This window comes from Poecilia formosa, unplaced genomic scaffold, assembly GCF_000485575.1.
Source record: "Poecilia formosa unplaced genomic scaffold, Poecilia_formosa-5.1.2 Scaffold136, whole genome shotgun sequence".
NCBI lineage: Eukaryota > Metazoa > Chordata > Actinopteri > Cyprinodontiformes > Poeciliidae > Poecilia > Poecilia formosa.
In genome coordinates, this window is record NW_006800075.1 from 9,125 (window position 1) to 35,017 (window position 25,893).

Below are 25,893 nucleotides of genomic sequence, written 5' to 3' on the forward strand. Positions count from 1 at the left end.
ACTAATCTCATGCGAATAATTAAATGCAGCTGATTTGCTCTGTGTGAACTCTAACACTGTATTTTAGGTCAAACTGTTTGTGGTGCATTTCTTGATTACAATCAACAAAGCGATATACATCAAAATTTAACAGAATTAAAAATTAAAAGTGGCTAATTTTGACCACTTTTAAAAAAACAAACAAAAAAAAAACGTATTTTATGAACTGTCTAGTTGTGTGAAACTAACCAAACACCTTTACCGATGTGGATCACGAGACGGACGATCCTTCATCCTTCCGTCTCGTCCCATCTGCCTCCAGGGCTTCTGTTCCTCTAAGGCAGAGAGCGCGTCTCTGTTCTGGCTGTTCTTATCCCTCAGGGGGATTCTCTGGTAGGGTGCGGGGGTGTGGGAGAGACGGAGAGGGAAAGTGCGTCTCTTGTTGTGTGGAACTGCGCCTGCATGACTTTGGCTGCTTCACATGATTTATGAGCGTCTGTGTGGGAGCGCGCGTGTGTGTGTGTGTGTGTGTGCACACATGCAGCCGTAGCCATAGACTGTGTTTGGGTTTCACACAGACAGACTTCAAGGCTCGTGGATCATGCAATACATTCTGTACTTTCAACACCCATCAGTGAGCTGCAGTACACCCCCTCGTTTGATTTCATGAAGTCAGCGCATCCTGCGCTGGAAGAATCAGGAATCGGTTACGAAACTTTGATGTCCTCCTCAAATATTTCTCGGACACGTCGGGAAAACATCGTGAAAAGGCCAGAACGGCCAACGTTTTTAGGAGAGCGACTTTGAAAAGTGAGGTCTCTAAGTAATACAAAGAGACAAAGAAACCACAGCTGGACTTGCTGCTTTTTATAAGCAAGTTTACTTACGGGGTTATCCTTTTGCAGAAAACCTTAAACACAGACGTATTCTAAATCCACCGAAAATCATCAACGAGATCAAAATTCAACAGCAGAAAAGTTTAAGAAAAAAAAACAACTAACTTCTTACAAACTATAACTTGTGTTCAAAACTGAATTGTAAATATGCTAAAGTGATAATTCACATATAAGAAAAAAAAAACAAAAGACCCCTGAAAAGTTTTCTCATTTTGTCAAATTGCAGCTTCGGTGTGGAATAGCTCAGGCTTCGATTAAACAAGGAGTGCCAGAACCACAGGATCTCAGATTTAAATCACTGCCATTCTAAAATAATTCAGGCTTTAATCTAAACCACATCCAGTGCAGCTAAAGTTGGCTATTTAGGTTAAACCTTCCACTCAGCATTTCTTAGCCTCCAACAGCTTTTCTTCAAGTCTTACTTCATATTTAGCTCTATTCATCTTTCCGTAAACTTCATCCAGCTTCCCTCTTCCTGCCGATGAAAAGCATCCCAGAAGAATAATGCTGCCATTACCGTGTTTTATTATGGAGACCAACGCGTTTGTTTTCCGCCATACACACCGTTTTGCACAGAAGTCGAAAAGGCTCGGTTTTGGCCTCATTTAACCACAGCACCGACTGCTGCATAGTCTTTTCAGTTCGGGAGAAACTTCAAAAACTGGAACTTTTATGCATTTCTTTCATCAACTTTTTATTAAAGGCAAGATTTGTGTTTGTGTTCACTAATGTTCTCCGAGGCCTTTTCGAAACACCCTGATTTATACCGAGATTTAACTCCACCACATGTGCTACTTTCTAATTATACAAAAGGAGATGGTAATTGTTTGCGCAGGTTTTTATTTAAGGGTATCAGCGTAAAGGGGGCTAAATCTTAATGCAACCGGTAGGAATACTTTCACAAGGCGCGATAATAAAAGCCTATAGATAGAAAGTGATTTATTTCATATTCTACGTGGCTCAGACTAAAGCGCAGCCGTAAGATTTATGTACAGCTCGAAAACACACTTCTTTGCGTTTTTCCAATAATTACTTTCTTTGTTTGTGTGTTGGCTCCTTGTGCCACAGGAGAGCACTTTAGAGGAAGCACAACAGAAAGGTGAGAGTAAAGTCATTCTGCGGTGCAGTCGGGTTATTAAAACAAGTTCCAGGAAACCCATTAATTAAAACGGTTAGCAAAAGAACTGGCCCAAGGCAGTAGGGGTCAAGCATGAGCTGGATATTCACAGCAGCCTTGTGCTTTAACTAATAAGCAACAACGAGACTTCGGTTAAACCAATAATTCTTTTCATGACACACACACACACACACAAAAAAAACAAACACTACAAACACCTAAGGATGTTTGTACTTGTATACTCTTGCCCCATTTGGATTCCTTCAGTGAAATTAATAGATAAAGCACTTTTATCTGCTCATATAAAAATGACTCGCATGCAATTAAAGCTGTATTGACGCCACTGAGAGAAGGAAGAAAAACAACCGAGATATTAATTTTCACTAGAATGTGGAGAAGGTCAGGATCTTAACATCTTTGCAAACGTCGCTGCCTTCGGGCGAGTCAGGGATAAAATGTGTAATCGCCGTATTATGTTCCACAAAGGAGTCAAATTGTCCTTTCAAATAGTTCATCAGTATATCATGCATATACTTGCAATAGTATGTGAAATGATGCCGTTTGCAATGAATCCAAACCGTTTTAGTCATATGCTTACATCAGCTGCATTATTTCCATAAAATATTCGTGTTTTATTTATTTCTACGAACAGTTAATTTCCCCCAAAAGGTTTTTGATTGCACGATACATTTCTTAAAAAAAAAAAAAAAAAAAAAAAAATTTTGGGGAAAAAAAAAAAACAAAACAGGCAGGGTTGACAAGGATCAATGTCAAGAATCTAGTTTCTAAAGGGCTTTTCTTCGGTTTAAAAAAAAGAATTTCTGGGAAACAAAAAAAAAAAAACTGTGTGAATTTACTCTAATTTATACGTGTTCAATATAATAAACACAGACTGACAAACATATATATACACCAGAATATTTCAAGTGTGTCTTTGCAAGTCGAACCTGACTGTTCTTGCACTGCTTCATCAAAGTCGGAGACAAACAATTAGAACAACCAGTACCAGTCCAGAAAGTCTCAATTTCAGCTACAGCATTCAAGTTTTAAAGGATGGAATTTGGCTTGATTGAACACTGTACTCCAAAGTGATCAAATCTCAATCAAACAGAGATTTATTTATTTTTTTTTAAGAATGTGACAGAATGTCAGGTTTGCATCTAAAAAAAAAAGAAAAAAAAAAAAAAAGAAAAAAACAGAAGAAACATTCAATTTATCAGGCGGTAGCTATTTTACTCCATCTGCCAGCAAAAGCACTTTGTCCTCCTAAATGCATGTGAATTTACAGTGTACTTGTACTTCACTAAGGAACTGTTCACGATTTAAAAACATAAAACAGTGTCAGGGAGTCAGGCTTCGATTCCTCTGGGTCCCAGTACCCCACAGCACTCCACAGCTTCTTTATCAAACCCCGGCAGCTCTTGTTGTTGTTGGCAGCTTACTCCTATCATCAGAGCCGGAGGGATTATGGGATAGCGAGTGAGGAGGTTTACTACCGAGAAAGACTGAGGGAGACCCTTCTATGTGCCACAACCCAACTGGGAGCACCTAGACTCTATGACAAGATGACATACGCTGAGAGAGAAATGTGAAGGCTTATGTGCAGGAAAAAAGGAAACTGCTTTCAGATTTTGTCAGACAAAGCAGAAAACGTTCCCTTGCTTTTTTCTTGTGTTCTGCTAGTAAGTCGCATCAATGTGTCACCCTCAGCCCTTGTTGGGAAATGAGATGGGGAAACCAAAGGCGTCTGTTTTGTGTATGCCATGTCGATGGAAGAGGTTTGCACTTTTTTTTTTTTTTGCCCTTTTATCGCTAAGCTTAACTTAGTGATGAAAGAGGCGTTTGAACTCTAACTCCTACACAGGTTTCCCACTATCACAATTTAAAGTTTTGAATGAGTCACTAGCGCGAGGAGAAAGACGGCAACGAAATCGACCAAAAGTTTAGAGCAAGGAGAAGTCTTGTCTGCGTTTTTTTTTTGTTTTGTTTTTTTCCGTCACCATTTAATTGAAGTTAAGGCAGTTATTTCGGTCCAATAACTTTTTCAGACAAGAACGTTGCTCTCCAAGATGATAAATACAGTGTCTTGGAAAAAATATGAACAATCTCTAAACTTTTTCACATTTTACCACAGAGACATTAGTGTAATTTTTTTAGGAGAGACCAACACAAATTAGGGCATAATTGTGAAGTATAACCAATTTATGGTTTTTAAAAGAGTAAAAAGAGCAAAAACTAAAAAAAAAAGCTCCCAATTGGCCATGTCGGGGATCCATAGCTGAGGCAGGAGAATCTGACAGGACAACTATTAGTTTTACACCCCACAAGTCTGACCTTTATGGAAGAGTGGCAGGAAGAAAGCTTTGTTGAAAGAAAGATTTATGATCGGTGTGAAACTTTTCATAAGCCACATAGGGAACACAAGAAAAAGAGGGGAAAACCTGTTCCATTAGACGAGGCTAAAACTGGTCTTTTTGTCCTTCGTATCCATGTCTGAAGGAAAACCAACACTCTCACCACCCTGACTGCACCATCTCCCCTGTGAAACATGGAGGTGGCCTCATCATGGTGTGGAAACGCCTCCCTTCAGCAGGGACATAAACAATGGGACGATGGACTCAGATAAATACAGAGACAAATCAGTTAAGACCTTCAGCTTCCAGCAGGACCATCAACCCAAACATAGAATTACAATGGCGATGAGATGCATTGTCGCCATTGTATGTGGCAAGCTTTAAAAACGAATGCTGACTGACCCTCTCCCTCCAATTTGAATAGGGTTGAGCTGTTCTGCCTGGAAAAATGGGCAAAACAGTTTCTTCTTGAGATGTGTAGCCCCTAAAAGACTTGTAGCTATGATTACAGTGTAAACTGGTCTGTATTGACTATTTCGGATTGTTGCAAATGCATCCCGAAATGTTCAGATTTCTATTTGTAAAAAAAACAAAAACAAAAAAAAGGTTCAGAACCGGGTGTTCACTTGTGTTGACCTATGACAAAATATTCCAATGAAATACATTGACATTTATGGTTGGAATGTAGCAAAATGTGAAAAAAATAAAAAATAAAAAAAATCAAGCAACCCCAACCCCAGTGAATTATAGTCAAACAGAAGGAGTAAACATCTCTCCCATCAGCTGGCGGAGACATAATCCAGTCAGACCACATCTAATTGACCATCTGATGACCACACAACTTTCTTGACTCAGACTGTGACCCCACGTCCAGATAGCACGGGTCGCAAAAGGGTCAGTGGACTGCGAGAGTGGGAGAACGGGATGGAGGACGCGCCAAGCGAGCGTTCGCTCCCGGCTGACACTTACTCACACTGTAACTCCAGTAAATCTATTAGTCTGACTGTCAAAGGGAGGATGGAAGCCAGCATGGGGAGTTTGGACTGATTACCGACGTGGTCAGCAAGAAAAAGGGGTCGAAAGCCTCGACTGCTTTTTTGTTTATCCCCTTTGGCAATCCGGAGCCTTACAAAAGCAGATATCACTTAAATTTATGGACAGCATTTGCTCAAATAAGTGAAAGGGAACAACTGGGAGAAATGGAAGAGAGGAGAAAGAAAAATAGCGTAGCACTAAAACAAATTTTTTGGTGCAACAAAGCCATCCATAATTTTTAATGAGGACACGTTTGCATATTGCAGATCATACCATTATAGACTTTTATAGTTATTTCTGGCAGTTCATATTCACATGACAGATTATACCTTACACCTCTGCTTTTTTTTTTTTTTTTTTTCTGAAGTGTGAAAACAAAGCAGTATTCCTTCAGGGCATACAAATCAAATAACTAAAGTCAGTGTGTGCGTTCACGCTCTACTTTCATAGCTCTATCAGATAAGCCCCAGGAGACAGTTATTTTATGTTGCTAGTCATTTCCCTCATGTCTTAGCACAACTATTGTGGCATTATAACAGGTTTTCTGTCAAGATACAAGTCTACATGTTTGAATACTGGGAGCATATATGGACACTGTGCTCCGACACATTGTGCTTGGTTATTTTTTCCTTTCATTTGTAGCCATAGTTGCCGACATCCCAGCTGTAAAAAAAAAAAATAACAGAGTGACATAGAGCTGTAAGTTTCAACAAATTTTGCAGGCTCTCCCACATGCGTTTAAAAATGTTGCGGTGAATAAGATCAAGGTGTTAAGAAAAATTGTTTTCCCGATACATTAAATAACAGATTAACTTTGCCACCGTGCAGCATTTGATACAAGGTCAGCTTAAGTTACATACTTTATATTAAAAAAAAAGAGACATCTCCATGTGCAGGAGCCTCGATACACACAGCTCCTTGGGGATGTAGTAAGCCCTGGCTTGAGAGACCACAGCTTCACTTGGATTTCTATAGAAATCTACTGGCAGGGGGGCTAAAGACAATATCTACTGACTGGAGCTCAGTCAGTAGATATTGTCATCAGAAAAGATATTTTTTTCTTTTCTGATGAAAAGAAAAAAAAAAGTTTAGAGAGGAGAGTAAAAGAAAATTTTACTACACAAAAGGTCTTTTTAACCAAGCCTTGGAGTTGAAAAGTCAGTAAATTTTTTTAATCTGTTAAAAATGTCTTTTTCTCTCTCTCTTTTGGACTTTACTCATATCTCTACATCATATGGTTAAATACAAGAACTTCTTTCACTCTCATTTTTTCTTATAAATTATGATTAAGATTATCTGTGTGCATGCACAGTTAAAAAAAAAACAAACTTAAAACTGGGCTTGAACAAGTTCAAGTCAAGAGTGTCTTGAACAATGTTAATGTCAAATGCATACATGGTGCTGTTGGACCTTGACTCATTTTCCTTGGGCTCAATATTCAATCTTCAGGACCTCAGGTGACTTTCCCCACCTTGTCCCTCCGTCTATTTCCTTTCTGATTACTGTACATCTGGGAGTTGAGCAAAATAGTTTTAATTCAACCACACTGGAGATTTTTAAAACAAGATCAGCCTTGTGCCAAAGCACATACATGCTTTGGTATGTGCTTCAAAAGTGCTTTGGTATGTGCCAAAGCACTTTAAAAGAGTCAATGTAGCCTGGACGTTGACTGTCCGGTTAATTGTCAGGTTAATTGGCCTCTCTAAATTCTCTCTAGGTGTGAGTAGGGAGAATTTAGTAGTAGGTTGTTTGTCCTGTGTTGCCCTGTGTTAGACTGGCGACCTGTCCAGGGTGAACCCCGCCTCTCACCCGAAACGTTTGCTGGAGATAGGCACCAGCAACCCTCCTGACCCCACTAGGGACAAGGGTGTTAGAAGATAGATGGATGGATGGATGGGTTAAATACTTTTTCATGGAAATGTATTAATTTTGAATCTCAATATTTTAGCATCCAAAAACCTTCAACACAGGAAAAAAAAAAAACTACTCAAAATAACCTAAGGGAAATAGCAAAAATAAAGCTACTTATGCATGTGTGTTGCTCTGGGGACACACATTTATAGGTGTGTACAATGAGAACCACAACACATAATAACGCCTAAATGATCCAATACGTCTCTTAATGCTTTCCACCTTAAAGAGAGAGGCAAACTATTGTCAGACCTTTCCAGCGTGACAACCAAATTAATTAGGAAGATGGAGTCCAACTTCTTAATTACAGCTCTAAGCCTGGAAATAATTGGTGCCTCTGAGAAGGTAATTCAAAAGAGGGAAGCTCCATCCAAAAGTCCCCTTTTGAAGGACGCAGTTAAAAGGTGCTGGCTGTGAGTGAAATGAGCCCATTTCTAAGGCCTGTCTTTGAAAATAATGAATCATAGTATACCATGGCCTTGAAGCCGCAAGCAGGAGAAGAGAGGGTACAAAGGAGAGGGTTAAGTTTCAGTTCATTCCTCCTTCAGGTTTGGTACGAATAAACTTTACAGCATTTTATATGTTTATCTACTCTAGATGGCAGAAAGTGTAAAAAATGGTCCACGAAACTGGTCCGATAAAGGGGTTTCCCCCCATGAATGCTGTCATTTTTAGTGTTTATGTTCCAAAAGGCAATCTTGAGATTAAAATCAAAGTGGTTAAATGTCAAAAACTGATGTCAACTGACTCAAAAAGAAAAAAAAAAAAAGAACAAGTCAAGACTTTTACACTCTGACAGATATACAATATTTGACTGCATCTTTATTTCATTTTATTAGAGACAACAAAAGATCACTTTAAACCTGAAAAGATGAATTCTATTATTTTGGACTCAGCTGTATTCAGCCAATGTAAATTTACAGTAATTCCACTCTATACTCCATTTACCATAAGATGTAAAGGACATAATTACCAGATTTTATGTCCTGATCACAGGAGCATCAATCTCTTGAATGCGTGCTAGGCTTGTTGGTAACTATGCCGTTTTGTGCCCCCGCACAACGGCTGGTACTTAATTTTAAGTCATTGCAGGAACAAGTGAAGCTCTGATAAGAAAATCCTCCATCTGTAAAGCTCGATTGGATACAGTTCTTGCCTCACTCATGGATTAATGGAAAGAGAAAAGTTGTTTACAGTTTATTAAACAGACTCTGTGTGGCTTAACTGTCAAGAACAACAAGAAGAAAAACGGAGTCGCAGAGTTATACTTTAGCCGCAGAAGGTTGTTTTTCCTTGTGTGGCGTCTTTAGCCTTCTGTTTGCTTAGCTCCCCAGGACAGGCTGCTTCCCGTCTGTGTTTTCAGTGAGACATGAGAACGTCTTCACGGAGAGGCGCAACAAATCAAAGATCATCAGTGGTTCAGTCTAATAAACGGCTAGAGAGTGTCTTGATAAAGCATTTTTAACTCTTGAACTTTTCCATATTTTGGCATGTCACAACCACAAACTGGAGTCTATATGTGTTACAGCAACGCAAGGTAGGCTGCATTTATAAAGTATGATGAAAAGAATACCTGGTGTTTTTTTGTTTTTTTTTAATAATAGTCTGAATTTGTGCACACATGTAATTAGGCCCCCTAATTCAGTATATTGTAGAAGAATATTTTCCTTTCAGCTCTTTTTTTTTTATTGTTGTTGTTTTGTCTCTACCAGGCCAAGTCAGACTAAGAGAGGATTTTCGAACTGCAATTTTAACAGATTCAGAATTGGATTGAGGTCCTGACTTTGACTGTGCCATTCAATCACAAACTGCTTTCAAACACACTGTTTCTAACTGATTGTTTATTAGCCTTGCCCCACTGGAGGGCAAACATCAGCCACAGGTCTTACGCCCACCGCAGCCTGAACCAGTTCTCTCCCAGTATTGACCTGTGCTGCTTAGTTACATCTCACTTCTAACTCTGTTGAAGAAAATCATCTTCCCAGTTTAACGTATCCTCGTGTTTCACTGAAGGGAATGCGTGTCTGGGTTCAGTGTTAGTTGTTAATACGATATTAATATCAATAGGGCCGCATCCCCCTGAGATACTTTTGGCCAGCTTTTTAGAGTCAATTAAAGCTCCATCTTGCCTTAACAACAGAAGATGCCTCATAATTATGCGCACCTTGATAAAAGGGTGTTGACCTCTTTAGGCCACACCCTCCTTCATTACACATACACATCACCTGTTGTGCTTAAATTAATTAAGCATACAAGTTTATCCAGGTTGGGGTTTTAAAAAAAATCTCCCTAAAGATTATGATACTGTCATAATTCTCACTCGCCTAATAATTGTGCACACAGTGTTGATCAGGAGCAGGCGGAATCGAGTTCCTTATTGCAGATAAAGATGCAGCTCGACCTCACACTTGTGAGACGTTTTCTTTCCAAGTCATCTCTCGACGGAAAACGGCACATTTAAATATTGGCATAAAGACATCTGGATTTGTTCCTTCTGTGCCGTTTTCCGTTCGCCTCACTGCACAATAGACTGCACAAGACAGATAGCGTTCCCCTGAGAGCCTTCGGGCTGAACATGATCAGCAGGAATACCCCCGAAGTGCAGGGAACCAGAAACATTCTCCATCCAGCTGATGCGCCAAGGGCCTCTTTCGCAGTGATCCTGTAGTCCATTACAAATTTGAGCTACAGATGGAGTGCATGCTGCATGTTTAGCTTGGGACCCATCTTGCATGCCTGGAGGGCGGACAAAACATTCAGAACTACAAAGCAGCAAAGTTGCTCAGCCTGAGGTGGATCCATGCCCCAAGATAACAGCCAACTAATTGTCCCCACTGGAACAGCAGTGTGCGACTCAATGGGTTTTTGTGTGTGCCCTGAATGCAGGAAGACGAGTTTTTAATGCATCTTGAATGGTCAAAAGATCCAGGCACTCTTTACCTTGATCAGTCTAAGGATGATCTTAGTCTTTTTCACAAAACAGTTCCATCATGCACCCAGGACTTCCTGGTTAAAGACACTGCATTTCAAAAGCACATTTTTTGGTTAAGTAAAATAATTGGTCTCTGTATGCTTTGTCCTGCAGGTAGTACAGAACATCTTTCAGTTTTAAATCGCATCAGCAACACACAAAGTTGGCCGGCGTTCTCATTACCTCTTTTTGTTGAATCGGAGGTGTAACAGGGGATTGCTGACCTCAACTTCCCTTGCCACCTCAGTCCTTTAAAACCTGCTCGAAATGCATTTTAAATGGTTTGTGAAATGACCTAATAAACACCCCTACAACAAAAAACCTCAACCTTTATTCAGCGTATTTCGACTGAAAATGCAAACAAAAAAAAGAGAGAGAGAGAGAGAGAGAGAGAGAGAGAGATCGGCATCGCAAGCTAGTTTTGTTCATCACAACATCTGAGTTGTATTAACGAAACATCAACTGTGATGCAATGAGGAAAGTCTGAGACTTATTACTTTGCTACTCAGAAATCTGGGACAATTCCAGAAGACATTTATGCATGCAGCTGTGTGGAATAAATTGACCCGACCGCTTTTACATTAATTTAAGCATTTACTCCTCAAACGGATGTAAAACTAAGCAGTTGTCTCCTGGAGAGAGCTTTATTTTAGAAACACACCAGTTAATATGTGCATACAAATCCTTTCAGCAGCCATTCTTTTAAGCAAAAGTTGGAAAAGTCAGTTCAGGCAGGGACACATGCTGACATTTAGCTCCAGGCAGCAGGCGCCCTTTGTAAGATTGTCCAGGGATGCACTAGGAATATCTGAAGCTTAGGTTTCATGCCTCCGCAACCACTCATGCCAAGAAAGAAGATACACCAGAGAATGCACCGTATTTCAAGAAATGCAAGGAGTTTTCATCATTTTTTAAAGCTCGGCAAATCTCATGAGTTCCACTGTCGCTACACAACCAACCATCACAGGAATAATCACTGAAAAATTTAAGTAAAGGCATCTAAAACACTCAGCATTGTGAAAAAGTTTGATTCCAAGCGCACTGCCTAAAAGAAATCTGCCACTGGCATTTTCACTACAAAATTAGAAAAGATTTTTATATAAATTAAAAAAAAAAAAACTCTACCTACCTTTCAGCAGGTAACATCTAAAGAAACATTTTTAAACTGCACTGGTTCGTAAAGGCACAGAAGAATAAGGGTTATTATTTAAAATTAATAAAAATCATCCTTACCTAGAAAAAAAATAATCTGCATCCAGACTGGTTCCCAAGTTTTTTCTTTTAAAAAAAAAAAAAAAAAGTTACTTTATTTTACGATTATGTAATTTGACATTATGGGGTCTTCCAAAATAGAGCTCTATAAAAACTCTAAAAGTTTTACTGAAATACATACATGGACTAGTTCCATGTTATCTTTCCTCACTGGTAACCCTTAAGCTCCAATAAAATTTCAGAAGCGCCACCTAAAAACAACATAAATAAATAAATCTCTTCCTATAAAAACAACACTTCTGTGTATTTCATATGGCAACATTTTTACATTTATCCCTTATAATCTACAAGTCATGTAGTAAAGATAAAATATAAAAACAAATCGAGAAAACAGTATCCCCTATTAATAGGTTATACCTGTGATTTTTATAGATTTACTGTTGCTAAATCCATAAATGTTGCAAATGGTAAAATTGTTTTTAATACCATGAGTAAATGTTTAAATTATAATAATTATTATTATTAAAATTCCTATTATTTTCACATTTCAAAAAGTGGCACCAAGTGTTATGGGTTTTACTTGCAAATACTGTCTCGAAAATAGAATATTAGTGGCGGAAAATACAAGATGTTCATTTATTTAAACATCCTCACCTTTTAAAACTCTGAGCGTTTCATGTCGGGAGTTGGATCCGTGCACTTTTTAAACGAGCTCCGGTTGATTTCACATCTAATTGTCATCAAAAACATGGAGCTGTCATGTAACAAGAGGATCTTAATACTTGTTTCTTATGAAAAATTAACCAAAAGTTCAAAGGGCTGAGATAAATGAGAGCACAATGACATATACACTTCTCTGCTCAACTAATAAGCTTTCAGTCTATAAATAATTCTGTCAACTCTGTTTGGTCCTCGACAGTTTGTCTGTTTGTCTCAGCCTTATTCCTTGGCCTATTGATGTCCCTACTGTTGTCTTCAATATCGTCTATGTCAACTTTTATTAAACCGGATTTAATGCAGACATTAATTCCTGGAACTTTGGCTGTTCTCTACAATTCTGTCTGTCCATATAAATTTGCTGAACTCCTCTAGGAAATTTACCTCCCTGTCTGGGATTTGTTTTGTTTTACCATATTTGGACAAAACCCTATTTCCTACATTATCCCTAACTCAAAACGACAAAAGAGCTGTAAAAAAAATTCCACTGAATATTCTTTCAAGATGCTGATTAGCCATTATTGCTCTTCATTTTAGGCAATTAGATGACATCATTCCTAACATGTAGGTCAGATGAAGCATACTTACCAATACAGAATCATCATCATAAAAAAACATCTGGGTTTTATGATATTTAGAAAAGCAATGATAATAATACGAAACAAGAAACTCTACATTACACCACAGTGTAATGGGATGAAAATTAAAACACACTATATATACAGAACATATAAGTATGTAAGTGCAATGCAAATGTAATAGCAACAGCTCTATAATGTTATCTTCCTATCCCATTCACACACTCTGTCTGCACTGATGAATGTTCACTGCCCTTGTGATGCCAAATACACAAGGGCATGACAAAATAAAAGGCTGACATGACAACAGAGTTAGACTCATTTTTGTGATGTTCAGGTAAAGATTTAGGGATTTTCATATACTAGAACAGAGCGCTGAATTTGGAACCCACGTTGATCTGGTGACCGTTGAATGTGATAAAATATGCCGTTCAGTCAATCAGAATAAGCTTTCCAGTGAGGCTCATTTGACATATTAAAAGTGCCTTCTGAAAATAGAAAATTTTAGTTACATACTTTTCAATAAACCTTTGTCTGATGCAATTTGCTAATCGTTAATATCATGTTTCCATTGACCTACAGTGGAACATTATCATAACTAATAGAAATAAATATTTGAAAACTGAATTCAGCATATAGCTAATCCAGATAATGTCTTTTATTGAATTGAATTTCGAAAATAAATTAACTTTTCTGTAACAATTACAGAAACCGCAACATACTGACTGTAGTGATATTCTTTTAATATTGTCAGAAGAAAATTGAAAACACAGATCACAATACACCTAACTAAATATCAGTTGGGGATTGTATTCAAGTAGCATATTTAATTTGATTTCTACCTATGCCAGCCTTCCAAAGATTTTTGGGAGAGGTTGACAATTTCATTGACACGATAATTTGTTGGAAATCTGTATTTGTTTCTTTGATCTTATCCTCATAGGTATAACATGTTTGTTGGGTGTAGAAACTTGCCTGACTAGTCTGGAATTTTACCATAAATGGAAGTGCTCACATTGCTTAGTTTGGAAAGGTACCACTGTTGGTTTCTTACGTTGAAGTTGCTTAGTTTGGACCTGAAAGGTTGCAGTTTTGATTCATCGCTTCACAGAAAATCTTTCTGGCCTGTTTACATAGCTGCGAGCAAATTGGAGCTGACTTTTCTTGTGCTTTTGGGTCGGTGGTGGTGCACGTCTTGGAGTTCAGGAAGGGAGCCCTTTGACTTTTTGTACGTGCTTAGCTGTGGAAACTGAAACCTCTAAAGTGGCAAGCCTCGCTGCAGGCCTTTTGTAGTGAGTCGAGGGTTTTTGACCACTTGCCATCCCAGGAATTTGGTGCAAATTGTTGATGGCTTCCTCTTCCCTCCATTTCCATGTGGTTGAGCCAATCGTCCGTCAACTTCAAACTGTGAAAGACGGCAATCACTGTCCTTGTGTACTCTATCCAAAGTTCGTGGAAGATGGGTTGTTTTTATTTTTAACTTTTAAAATTACAATTTTCTTGACTTATACATTTCTATAATGCAATGAAAACTCACCACTAATTACAAAAGTCCAGATGTTTGAGGTGTTCGATTACTTGATGCAAATAATAACAACCCTAATCAGTTGTTCACATGTACCCGAGACCCAACCTGATTTGGGTGTGCTCTTAATTATATTTCATGGAACTGATTTTTTTTTTTTTGACAGCAATTTCTGAAAGTAATATTTATTGTTGAGCAAGGGCTCAAATGGTATTCAACCTTAGTCCGAGATGGAAATCTATCTGGCATATTTTCCAGACAAAATTTCCACCAACTATGAGATGATTGAAATGTTATGGTTCAGGTTTGTTTCCATGCTTTAAAGTGGGAAGATTACAAATGTGGCTAGAACCATTTTGACAATATTTTTTGTCAAAGTTTTGCTTTTAGAATGTTTGAGTTTTCTCTCTCGTACAATCTTCATTGTTGTATGCTTTTCCATTAAACGGTCTGGTTCATATTCTGTCCTTTTTAGGTTACGGCTTTCTTGGGAGAAATAGAAGCTGAGGAATTGTCCTGCAGCCTGGCGTTGCACAACTCTCTAATGAACTGTGCAAAGGTTGCAAAGGTTCCATACCCCTTAAACTTTTCTTCAGCTACTTTACAACCACAATGTACTTTCGGTGTACTTTGTTGGTATTTAGTGCGATTAACCATCAAGTAGTCCATAATTGCTACGTGAAAGGAAAATGATGCGTGGTGCAGAATGCATTTCAATGAAGCTCCCCACACAAGGTCAATCATTTGCAGCCACAAGTCCTTTGAGGAATGTCTAGTCTTTTACAGCCTCCTTTCTTACAGAATTACCATGTATTTAGCTGCAGCTAAATACATTCATCATCCCATCAACCCTAACCAGTTCGTCTGTTTCTGCTGAAGAAAAGATGCCACCATCATGTTTTACTGTGTGGATGGTGTGTGGCAAACAGCAAACCAGACATTTTGTGGTTTTCTTTTAACAGGAACTTTCTTAATGCCACTCTTTCATTGGCCACTCCAGATTTGTGGGGTGCTTCTACTAATAGTCGTCCTATTAGTAGATTCTCACTACTAATGCTGCATATCTTTGCAGCTTCTCAAGAGCTGCAACGGCTTCTTCTCCAGCTTTTAGGTGTGTGGCCATGACTTAGGAGGCCTGCCGCTCTGCAGCAGACTCTTTTCAAGGCAAGCAGTTGAAGTGGGTTTTATTTAAGAGTATTGGAGTAAGAGAGGCTAAATACAAAGACATTCCTATTTAATTTTTTTTTAGATTTTTTTTTGTAAGAAATCATTTGGAAACCATATATCATTTTCCTTTCTTTCCACGATTATGTGCTACATTCGATTGGTCACGTTCGAACCCCCTGACAAACATCTGTGGCTGAAATGTGAAAAGATTTGAAAAAGTGAAAATCTCAGAAACATTAGCAAAGTGCTGCAAGATGTGGTCGCACGCATCTCGCGCTTCTCAGTATGAATTAAGCAATCGTGCCCAGCCCTGCTGCACGCCTCCCATGTGATTTGTTGCCACCTACATTTATTAACTGCGACCTGAAAAAAAAAAAAAAAACTAAACTAAAAAACAACAAAACCAGGCTTTCAATTCACATCATTTCATTCCCAACCACAGCTTCTCTTTCCCCCTTCGTCTACTGATGCCGACTGTGTTTGAACAACTGGATTTCATCAGCGGCATGCGGTCAGTCTGCCAGCAGCCTCCGACAAGAAGCTTCACTAAATGTCAGCACAGCAGGCCCGGCGCTGGCTGTGACTCGCTGATCTAGACAAACACTCTTATCCGCACACATCCTCTTTCAATCACTGTCCTCTAAAGTGTTTTGTTTTCTTCAACAGGCGTAAAATGTGTTGTGTTTTTATGAGGCATTAGTTCACCGTCTGACAGGACGCTTTTTTGGCCGTAATTAAACCTTAAGTTCCAGACGTGCGGCAAGTGCCGACAGTAAATTCGGACATATTTTTTTATTTACAATTCATCAGCGCTTGTTTGAGGAAAGCCTTAAAAGCTCCTCGTCGTCTCTGCTCTTCTTGGAATCGGACCGGCAGACTTCCAGGCGAACGCAAAGGAGATTCATCCGGGTGGACGCAAGGCGTTTCCCACTGCGGCTTAAAACAATCTGACAATCTGTGCGAGGCGGCTCTGCAAAATCCCCACCTGTGCAAAGCATGAGAATTCACCAGGGGAATGAGCGCGATTTGTAATGAAAATATTTCCAGAGCAGGTAAGCCATAAAATTGCAGTTCCCGGTGTCGAGGTATTTGTCCCGCAGTTTGCAGGTGGAATTTACATACATTAAGTCTGGAAAACAAGTGAGAATCGCGGTTGACAGTGGCATAAAAACCCATTCGCTCTCCCCTGCTTTGCCGTCCGCCCCCCCCACCCCTCCTCTTTTTCTCTCTCCATCACGCTGACAGCTCCGCTTGTTCGTGGTTGCTCATGTGTGGCAGCAGAGCTGGATGGAAAACATATTGCTCCATCAATCACATCCCATTCTTCCTCAGCTGCACACTCAGCTGCAAGACTGTCTGAGGCTGTGAGGCCACACAGAACTGTGCAAAGATGATAAACATTCATCCAAACGCATCGCAGCTACGACTCTATCAAAACAAAAAAAAACAAAAAAAAAAACTGCGTGCACACCAGTGACCTGATCTCTTTCAAATGATTTTGCGTCCCCTCCTCCTCCTTCTCCTCCTCCTCCTCCTCCTCTCCCCATGTGTGCCAGTCCCTAGGTTGACGGAATCTTAATGCACAGCGTGTTGAGAGTCTTCTGTGTTCAAAGAAAACCTCCTTCTCCCCCGTGTAATGCTGGTGGATCAAATGGAAACACAGAGCAAGAAGAAGGAGGAAGATGTCGACTTTTATCAACGTCTGGTTAATGTATTCAGGAATTTCTGTCTTTCAAGTCTTTGTTTCAGCACACAAAAGAGTAAAGCACACAGAACACTACGATGCCCACACCAGCAGAGCAAACTGAGTGAGCAAAATTCTCTCTCCCCCCTTTTTTTTTTTTTTCCTGGGGTATGGTTTTAGCCCCCGGGCAGCGCATATGTCACCTATTTGTACTCCAGTCAGTTAGAAGTCGGGACCGAGCGTGAAGAGAGGGGCACTTACTCGTTTTTGTCCAGAGCCAGGACCAGCTGCTCTCCTTCCACCACCACCGAGAGCTTCAGCGACACGGGGTGACTCTAAAGAGACAACACAGACGAGAAGTGATGTACGAATCAGCCTGAAATCCGACAACCAGGCATGATGAATGAAAAAAAAATAAAATAAAAAAATAAATAATAAATATGGCCAGTTTTAGATTTTGTATAAAATGTTTTTTTTTTCTTTTTCATTTTCAAGGAAAACCTATTTTCAAAATAGCATACAAGATAAACGTATTTTAATGATAAAAGATAGCTGATGCAAAGCATGTAGCACCTTGGAGAAGCATTAGAATCATTTTAGTTTTGATTTATTTTTTTTTTTTTTTCACATTACAACCTCAAACATTACAGTAATTTAAAGGGGCTCTTTATGATGGACCAAAATCAATTACTGTCTAATGGTAAAGTGGAGAAAAAAAATTTATTGAAATAAAAGTCTAACATCTGTGATATAAATTTATATTCAGCCCCTGTGAGTCAATATCTTGCAACAATAATCCTTCGCTGCAATTACCGTGTCTCTACCGGCTTTGCACACCAACAAACAGACAGAAATGTTTGCCTATTACTCCTTTTAAAATAGCTCAAGCATAGATCTGCTGGAGGAAATGTGCGAACATCCATTTTCAAGCGCCGCCAAATATCATCCATTCTTCTTAAATTTAGGTCTAAAGCCATTCTGACGCCTGAACGGGCTTTGATGTAGACCGTGCTATTGAAGCTCTGGCTGAATGTTTCATGTTCTCCTGCTGTGAGGGAAACCTTCTCCCCAAGACTTCTACAGCCTGCACTTGTTCTCCAAGCTTTTGCCATGCGTGCAGCGCCATCCACCTTCCCACAGTCTATGACCAGCTCTCCCGTTCCTGCTAAAGAAAACACTCCCACAGCACTACGTTGCCACCGCCGTATTTCACCGTTGAGATGGTCTGTTTTGGCTTCTTGGTTTCCTAATAGCTTTTGGTACGTAGATGAAAATGTTTAATTTTGATCTCGTCTGACAAATGGATTTTTGTTCCACGTGTCTGACCCTACATGGCTTATGACAAACATGACTTCTTGTGGCGTCCTTTGAGCAGTTTGCCAATTTGGCAACGGCTGATCGAGTCACGCCATTTCCATTTTCAAACCGAACAGTGCTCCGCGAGACGCTCAGGGATACGGATTTATGGCCTAGCCCCGCTTTAATCTACTCCACAATTTTATCCCCGACCTGTTTGCTGTGTTCCTTCATCTTCATAATGCTGATTGCTCACTAATGTTCTCTAATAATCCTCCGAAGGCTTCACAGAACAGCTGGATTTATGCTAAGATTGATTTACACACAGAGGGACTCTATTAATCAACAGGACGACTTAAAAAGGAAGTCGGCTGTGTTGGGTGTAATTTAAGGATTTAAAAAAAAAGAGAATAAAGGGGAAAAGAGCACTTATGTGTGCATGGAAACACAATTTGTATCATTTTCCTTCCACTTAACAATTAAGCTCTACCTTGTCTTGGTGCAACTACAAGATTCTCTTAAAGTTAAGCTTGAGGCTGCACAATGACAAAATGTGACTTGCAACTGCGATTAAAACACATTAAAATGATAAATAAAAGCAGGTTACATGGAAAACAGAAGTACAGCTATGTTTCGTCTGTCAGCAGAGAAATCTGCAAATAGGTGAAACCATAAATACTGATCCACAAATATACACAAGGGACCACTGAGTGGAGAATAGTACTTTTCACCAAAATCAGAATTTAAACCAGTAAAGAGATCAGTCTGCCCACATCTGGCAGACTGGCATAAACTGTACCAGATCCACATCAGTACAACACTGTAGCTCATAGGAAGTTATGATCTACAGTGTCAAATACTTTCAAAAAGACAAATAACGGTGAAGCTGAGGAGTTCTTTTCAAGCAAGGCTTCCATAAAGCCATCTAAAATTTTGTTGGAAGCAGCCGGTGCTTTGCCAGAGAATGAATAACCATTTCCACCAGTTTCAGCGAAATTACGGTGATTTAAAATGGCCAGAATAAATCAAGCTGGTGCTGTGTGAGGCAGTAATGTCAATGCTTAAGCCCTTATCTGTGGGAGTCAACTCCTTCAGAGCTTTGAGCGTGCCACCCAGCGCAGTGAGAGCGTTTTCAAGACGAGCGCTTCCAATAGATGGAAATCGTTACGAAGACACTTTGTTTCTGAGAACAAGGGCTGAGAGGATTAGCTTTGTGCTTCCATTCTGTTTGACATTAATCCTGCAGAAAGCGGCAAGTACTCAAAAGCCCCGAGTCACTCCGATACACTGATTTGTCTCTTTTAGAGTCAGATGAAGCGGTTTTGCGTCATTTATATCGCTTCTTTCAGTCACATTTTTGTAGCAGATGCAAACAAGACCACACAAACATTCAGTTTGGTTAAAAAAATAAAATAAAAATAGAGAAAATTCTCCTTTCTCCCTGATGTTTCATATTTCCTCTTTTTACACACACACACACATATATATGTAGTTCAAACTGGGTCAGCTCCAGCAAAGAACACCGCTCTGGGTTAAGTGATCCATCACCCCTCATGAAGAAGAATGCCGAGTGGATCATAAGAGGATATGGAAGTGGAACACTTATGGGTAAAGGCGGTATCGTCGCAAGCCTATTTTCCCTTCTGACAGGTTTCCATATCCGTGATTAGACTCACTCTGCTAAATCTGTACTTGCAGAACCTCTTCTTAACTTCAGAGAAAAAAAAAAAAGAGAGAGAGAGAGAGAGACAGAGAGAGAGAGAGAGAGAGAGGGGCAGACTGTGCAATGTGTGGATGGACTTATTATTAGGAATTTCTGTATTTAAATGAGCACTCGGATTCACCTTTGTTTCATGTACTCTATAATCCACTGATCAGAGATTTTCTTCTGGTTTTTGGGGGGGTAATGTAATCCCACAGAGACCTCGTCTGTTTGGCTAGGCCAAAGCTAATTAATTCACGAATGAATTGATTCAATAACATAAACTGAAATAAATCAGGCTGTTTTCATATTTTCCTGGCTAGTGTATTTATTTGCACAGGCTGTGATTAAAAACAAACAGGCGGGGAGGACATAATTTAAACATTTCACTAATGATCCAACGGGTCACATTGTGTACACTTCCTCCTCGTGATCCTCCGCAGCTGTTTACACACAAAAATAAAGACTTCAACCTAAAGAAACAGCAGCAAATGTTGCTGCAGAACTGCACAGTGACTTGATTTTCTTTTTTGTTGTTGTTCAAATTTTGTCACGATTCAACAGATTTAATTAAAATTAAATGGATTTATCTCCTGCTTAATGCAAAGAAGCTGTGATGTGTTTCATAAAAAAAACAAAAAAAAAAAACAAAGAAAAGCCTTGTAATGGTTGAAAATCTACATCAAGCTGAAACACAGACAATATGAGAATGTTGAAAAATATATCTCCCTTGCCCTCCAAAAAATATATAATTTGAAGGAAACGTCAAAAAGCAGGGAGATGGAAATGTTTTCTGTGTTTCCTCATCTCACCTTTAAACAAACCTGATCAATCCTGACACCATTTCTGGAAGTTTGGTGCTGAGGAGGACTTTTTTTTTTCCCCATCGTTATTCTAACGACATAATAGATCTTTCGTTAGTTTTTATGTTTGTTTTCTTTTCTTTTTTTTAAGTAGATTTATGTGAAGCACTTAAGAGCAGTCAGTTTCTGGGTGTCTTTACTATGAAGAGCCCACTACCAAATAAATATAAATCTGCCAACATGTGGATGGCCCTTGCACAGCCTTTGGCAAGTCTTTTGTGATTTAGTAGGAATGCAAGGAGTCCCCATAACATGTTTAAGGTATATGGAGCTCCCCAAGCACAAAAGTTCTGCAGAAGAATCTATTATATACCAGGCTGTACATCATATTACCAGCAGAGCTGCACTGCTAAAATAACTGAGTGGAAGTCTGTCACCAAATTTCTTCCTCGTTCCAACCCTCTGACCTTCAGAAGGTCATCTTCACCAGATCCAAATGGCTCAATCAATTGAGTTGCTGCCTTGACTAATGTATTATGTGAATTAACAAACAACTGGACAAATTAGCCGGCGAATGTATACTTTTATCAGAAAAATGCTGAAAGTGTTTCATCCTCTTCAACGAAGCTGAAACTGAGAGTGAAGGTGCGGAAACTTCCCGCGTAATTCAAATTCTTGGAAACTCTCTCGTGCAGACATGATATCTGCTCTAGAATGTTGGTAGCTTTGTGGTGGGATGACCAGGAAAGCAGCGGGGGGGAAAAAAAAAAAAAAGACCATATGGCGAGCGCCATACATAATACTTGTCTTCATCCTAATCTAACTTCAAAGGGCCTTTTGTAGCATTTTATCTAGTTCAGAAGACCCTGAGGCGCTTCAGTCTCCATTCAGTCATTCACCTATTCATGCACACATTCACACACTGATGGTGGCAAGCTGCTACATTGTAGCCACAGCTGTTCGGGGCGGGGCAGACTGACATGTGCCATGCACCAGCACCGCCAGGCTCTCTGACCACCAACCAGTAAAGGTGGAAGAAATGACCTACCACCGTAATCTAACTTTAAGATAGGCAATATTGGCATAGAAAGACCTTACCTTTAAATATGATTCGACAACTTTATGAGGCACACCTCAACATTTTTGAATAAACACCAGAATAAACACTACAAAAAGGTGAAACGGCATGTCAAGTCATATAAACCAGAGCATACAAAATGCTTTTTCAGCTTCTAATATCCACCTGTGACTTGAGCTTGCCGACTGGTTTCCATTCTTGTCCAACAAGCTGAAGAGGCACCGTTGTCTCAGAATGTTTGGACTTTGTCGTCGGTTCTTTTTCAACAACCACACCCAAAAGACTCCCTGTAAAAGACATAGAAGAAAAAAGAAACAAAAAACAAACATGAACGTTTCAGATGCCTCTTTAAAATCCCTCGACATTTGCGGACACAGATTTGCAAATCTGTGTCCGCAAATGGTGGAACACCAGCGACATGTACAGCATATTTTTCCACTTCTCATTAAGCCCACGCCTTGTGTCCATTAATAACGTCGGTCCGAACCCCGACAGTAAAACAGCTTGCTAATCAAATGCGTCACTTAAACAGAATTATGGTCTTTAAACGTGTCACGGCTTTTGTGTTTCCCTGCCCACAAATAATGCCTTCTGCATGCATTTGTTAGTCGTAGCAACGATTATCGACGCCGACATGCTGGGCATATGTCCACCTCCTTTTAAGAGGCTATCAGTATAATGATGCCTGTCGACTCTGTCATGCAGACATGAGCACAATTCCACCAAATAAGCACCCTGCCACACAGCGCAATGAGAGCCGCTGGCCTGTGTCAGAACCTTAACCACCCCCTTTTGTCACTCATGTTGCATAAATCTCCACGTCTGAGAGATGCAGAGGTTCGCGATTATGCTGCTGTGATATCTCCGAGCATGAGAGTTGTGTCAATGATATTTTAGTGGGATTTCACGTACAGAAACTTGCAAATGCGTGCAAACTCCTCAAACTTTCCAATGTTTTGTCAAGTTCTCTGAATGTTTCTAACAGATTTGTAAGTTTAGATACTAAAATATTTGCCACATAAAAACGCTTTGATCTAAGCTACTGTTGCCGTTTTAGGTGTTTGTTTTGCGTTATTGTCTTGTTGGAGGGTAAATCTCTGCTCCAGTCTCTTCCAGCATTGTTTTGCATTTTGCTTCACAAATTTCCCCTTCCTTATCCATCAGGAAGCAGAGCATCCTCACAGCAGAATTCCACCAGCACCATAACTCTGTGCGGGAATTTTGTTTTTAGGTGGATGTGCAGTTTTGGTCTCCAACGTACAAAGAGTTTTACAAGTTGGCTCAATTCGGCTTTAGTCTGATCCGAGTACTTTCTTCCACATGTTTCGTAGGTCCCCCTTCCTGGCAAACTACAAATGGGATAGCTTATAGCTTTCTTTCAACAATGGCTTTCTTTTTGCTTCATTCCTGAAGGCCAGGGTTCTCCTCATTTCTAAACATTGTCCAGGACATATAAAAAAAAAAAAGCCCAAAATGGAACATGCCAAAAAGAATAAATAAATAAATAAATAAATCTAGATTAATAAAATCATGTGCAGAAAGCAATTTTCCCTTTACAAAATCACAGCTTCGCCTCATGTTCCACCCTCTACATGTGACCTAATAAAAGGTCAAATCCACCCAAAAAGCCGTGTAGCTAGCAAGCTAATGGAGCATTGTTTCCCAGGATCCTTCTATTTGCTCTCTCGCTGCTCTGAAAAGAGGTTAACTGAGAATAATACATAATACTTTAAGCTCATGTCGTTTTGCTTAAGTGTATGTTTACCCCTTAATCCAAGTGACAAGGAGATCGAGCTGCATGTATTCTCTTAACAGAAGCAAACTTTTACCCAAGAAAGAAGCTGCCACTTCTGTAAATTGTAGAACTCATGAGCACACAAAGTATGAAAACTGCAGATAGTACGCTGCAAACAGGGTTCCTGGAGTAATCAGCTTCCTGCAGTGGGAAGTTATTTTGTTCCAAGGGTGTCTCACTAAAACAGCAGGAGTTGTTAGCAGCATTTGTTTCACTGCAAACATCCTAAATCAAATGTTTGCTTTTAGGGGGGGGGAGGTTGTTCCCACTGATGTTTCATCAAGTATTTCCAAGCAGCAGGGAAACAGATTTGAGAAAGAAGCCAGAAGTTTGACTCAGTGTATAATTCATGCCTATACAAAAAAAAATAAATAAATAAATAAATAAAACAACTTTTTACCATTTTAAATTCAAATCAGTTCATGTAAACATAAAGCAACAAACATATAACACATTTTTTCTACCAGCAGATTCAGGGTCCCTTGAGGTGCACATTGCTTGTGTCTTCCTTCACATGACTCATTTGCCTAAATTGCTGAGTCTGCTCATAATCCAGAATTATTAACTCAAGTCAGGCACAAAGCTCCCCAGCTGAGCTCTGCTCTGCTTATCCTCAAGAGGAAGCCACCACTCTGGAGTTCATCGTGGAGCCATCCGACCGATAAGCAAGGGGTGACTGGCTCAGCAGTCCTCACCCGGCTCTAGCCCCGATGATGAAAAGCAGGCTACAGCGCGAACGTTGGCGGCATCACGCACACAACAGCGGGAGCTGCGTTCCAGCCTCGTTAGTCCCTGAAAAGGCCGTGCTGGGGAGGGGAACATGCATACAGGGAACATACGGCGAGCTATGGGGAAAGTGCTAATGGATAAACAAATCGGAGGTTGAAAATACATGGACAGTTTTGGCAGAAAGGTCAGGTCCGCATTGTGGCTGAGGTGATTTGTTTTGCTCAAATGCACCGGTCCCAAAAGGAAGATGATGCAGTGAATGACCATGCACTCATCTCTCTCCCTCCCTCCAAGTAGAAGACAATGGATGGAAACCCGCTTATGGGAAAACCATACACATCAAGGATGATATTCAACCAGCATGTAGCGTTTTAACCTTTAACTATAATCTACAAGCAAACACCCAGTTTGTTAAATACGTTACGTGATGAAGTCTGATTTCATCATAAATGGAATCATTTTGGTGGAAATAGTCTTCAGGCTGATTTCTTCCCCACAACCCCAGTGGAGACATTTGGGAAAGGCCGTATTTAAGCAGGTTTTGTTGGCTTGAATGTTATTTGAGCAAGTGTGAGTGTTGAGGGAGTGGTAAAAGTGGCACCCAGGACCCTCTGGGCCTTATTTATATGTTCAATAAAGAAGAGTGTAAACAGATGTCTTAATAAAGATTCTGTTCATAATCACCTCCCTTTATGCTCCAATGTACAAAGAGAGCTTGTGTACTTTATACTGCTTCAGTAAAGTGGTGCTAGGAATGATGACTGCACATCTGTATGTGGATACAATGTGTGCAAAGGGGAAAGAAATGTGACACAGTTCTGACTATATAGACATAGATGGTGCTTTCCTCAGGGCAAATATATAAATGTTGTTGTGTTATAAACAACTGGCTAATTAGAAATGATGCCTTGAAGTATCTTGTGTTATAAAGCCTGGTTCACTCAGCAAAATAATTAGACTGATTTTTCACCCGATCATTCCGATTATCACAACTGCTCTAAAGATAATGTTAGGAGATGTTCCTGCTGTACGTGGAGAGCTAAGGATGATCTAGTCCACTCAGAAGGACGTTGGAGCTGCTATGACTTCAAATCGGGGAAATTCAAAATGTTAGAGTGTCGTGGACTGGTATTCCATTATACGGGGTGTTTCCCCCCACAGGACGATTGAGCCTGCAGCTTGTTGAATGTGACTAGTAGCCAATCAGAAAGCGAGGTGACAGAAGCACAAAGGGAAACCCAAAAAAAAAAAAAACCCACAGATGACAGAGCGACTGTCACGATGCACCAGAGAGTGCACTGGATGTCTGAGACGTCTTTTTTGTATTGTGTTTTCCGAGTTAAA

At 39.8% G+C, this 25,893-nt stretch overlaps 1 protein-coding gene across 1 annotated transcript in view; it reads right to left on the bottom strand.

Moving 5' to 3' along the window:
• Positions 1-25,893, bottom strand: part of LOC107837350 (disintegrin and metalloproteinase domain-containing protein 12-like) — a gene marked incomplete at its 3' end in the record, with an annotated part of 47,109 nt that overhangs the window by 7,569 nt on the left and 13,647 nt on the right. Inside the window, exons 2-3 of the mRNA XM_016676580.1 lie at positions 22,191-22,312; positions 17,408-17,481 (exon numbers count right to left, since the gene is read on the bottom strand). Of these exons, the coding sequence (XP_016532066.1) occupies positions 17,408-17,481; positions 22,191-22,312 (196 nt within the window). The remainder of the gene's footprint in view (positions 1-17,407; positions 17,482-22,190; positions 22,313-25,893) is intronic.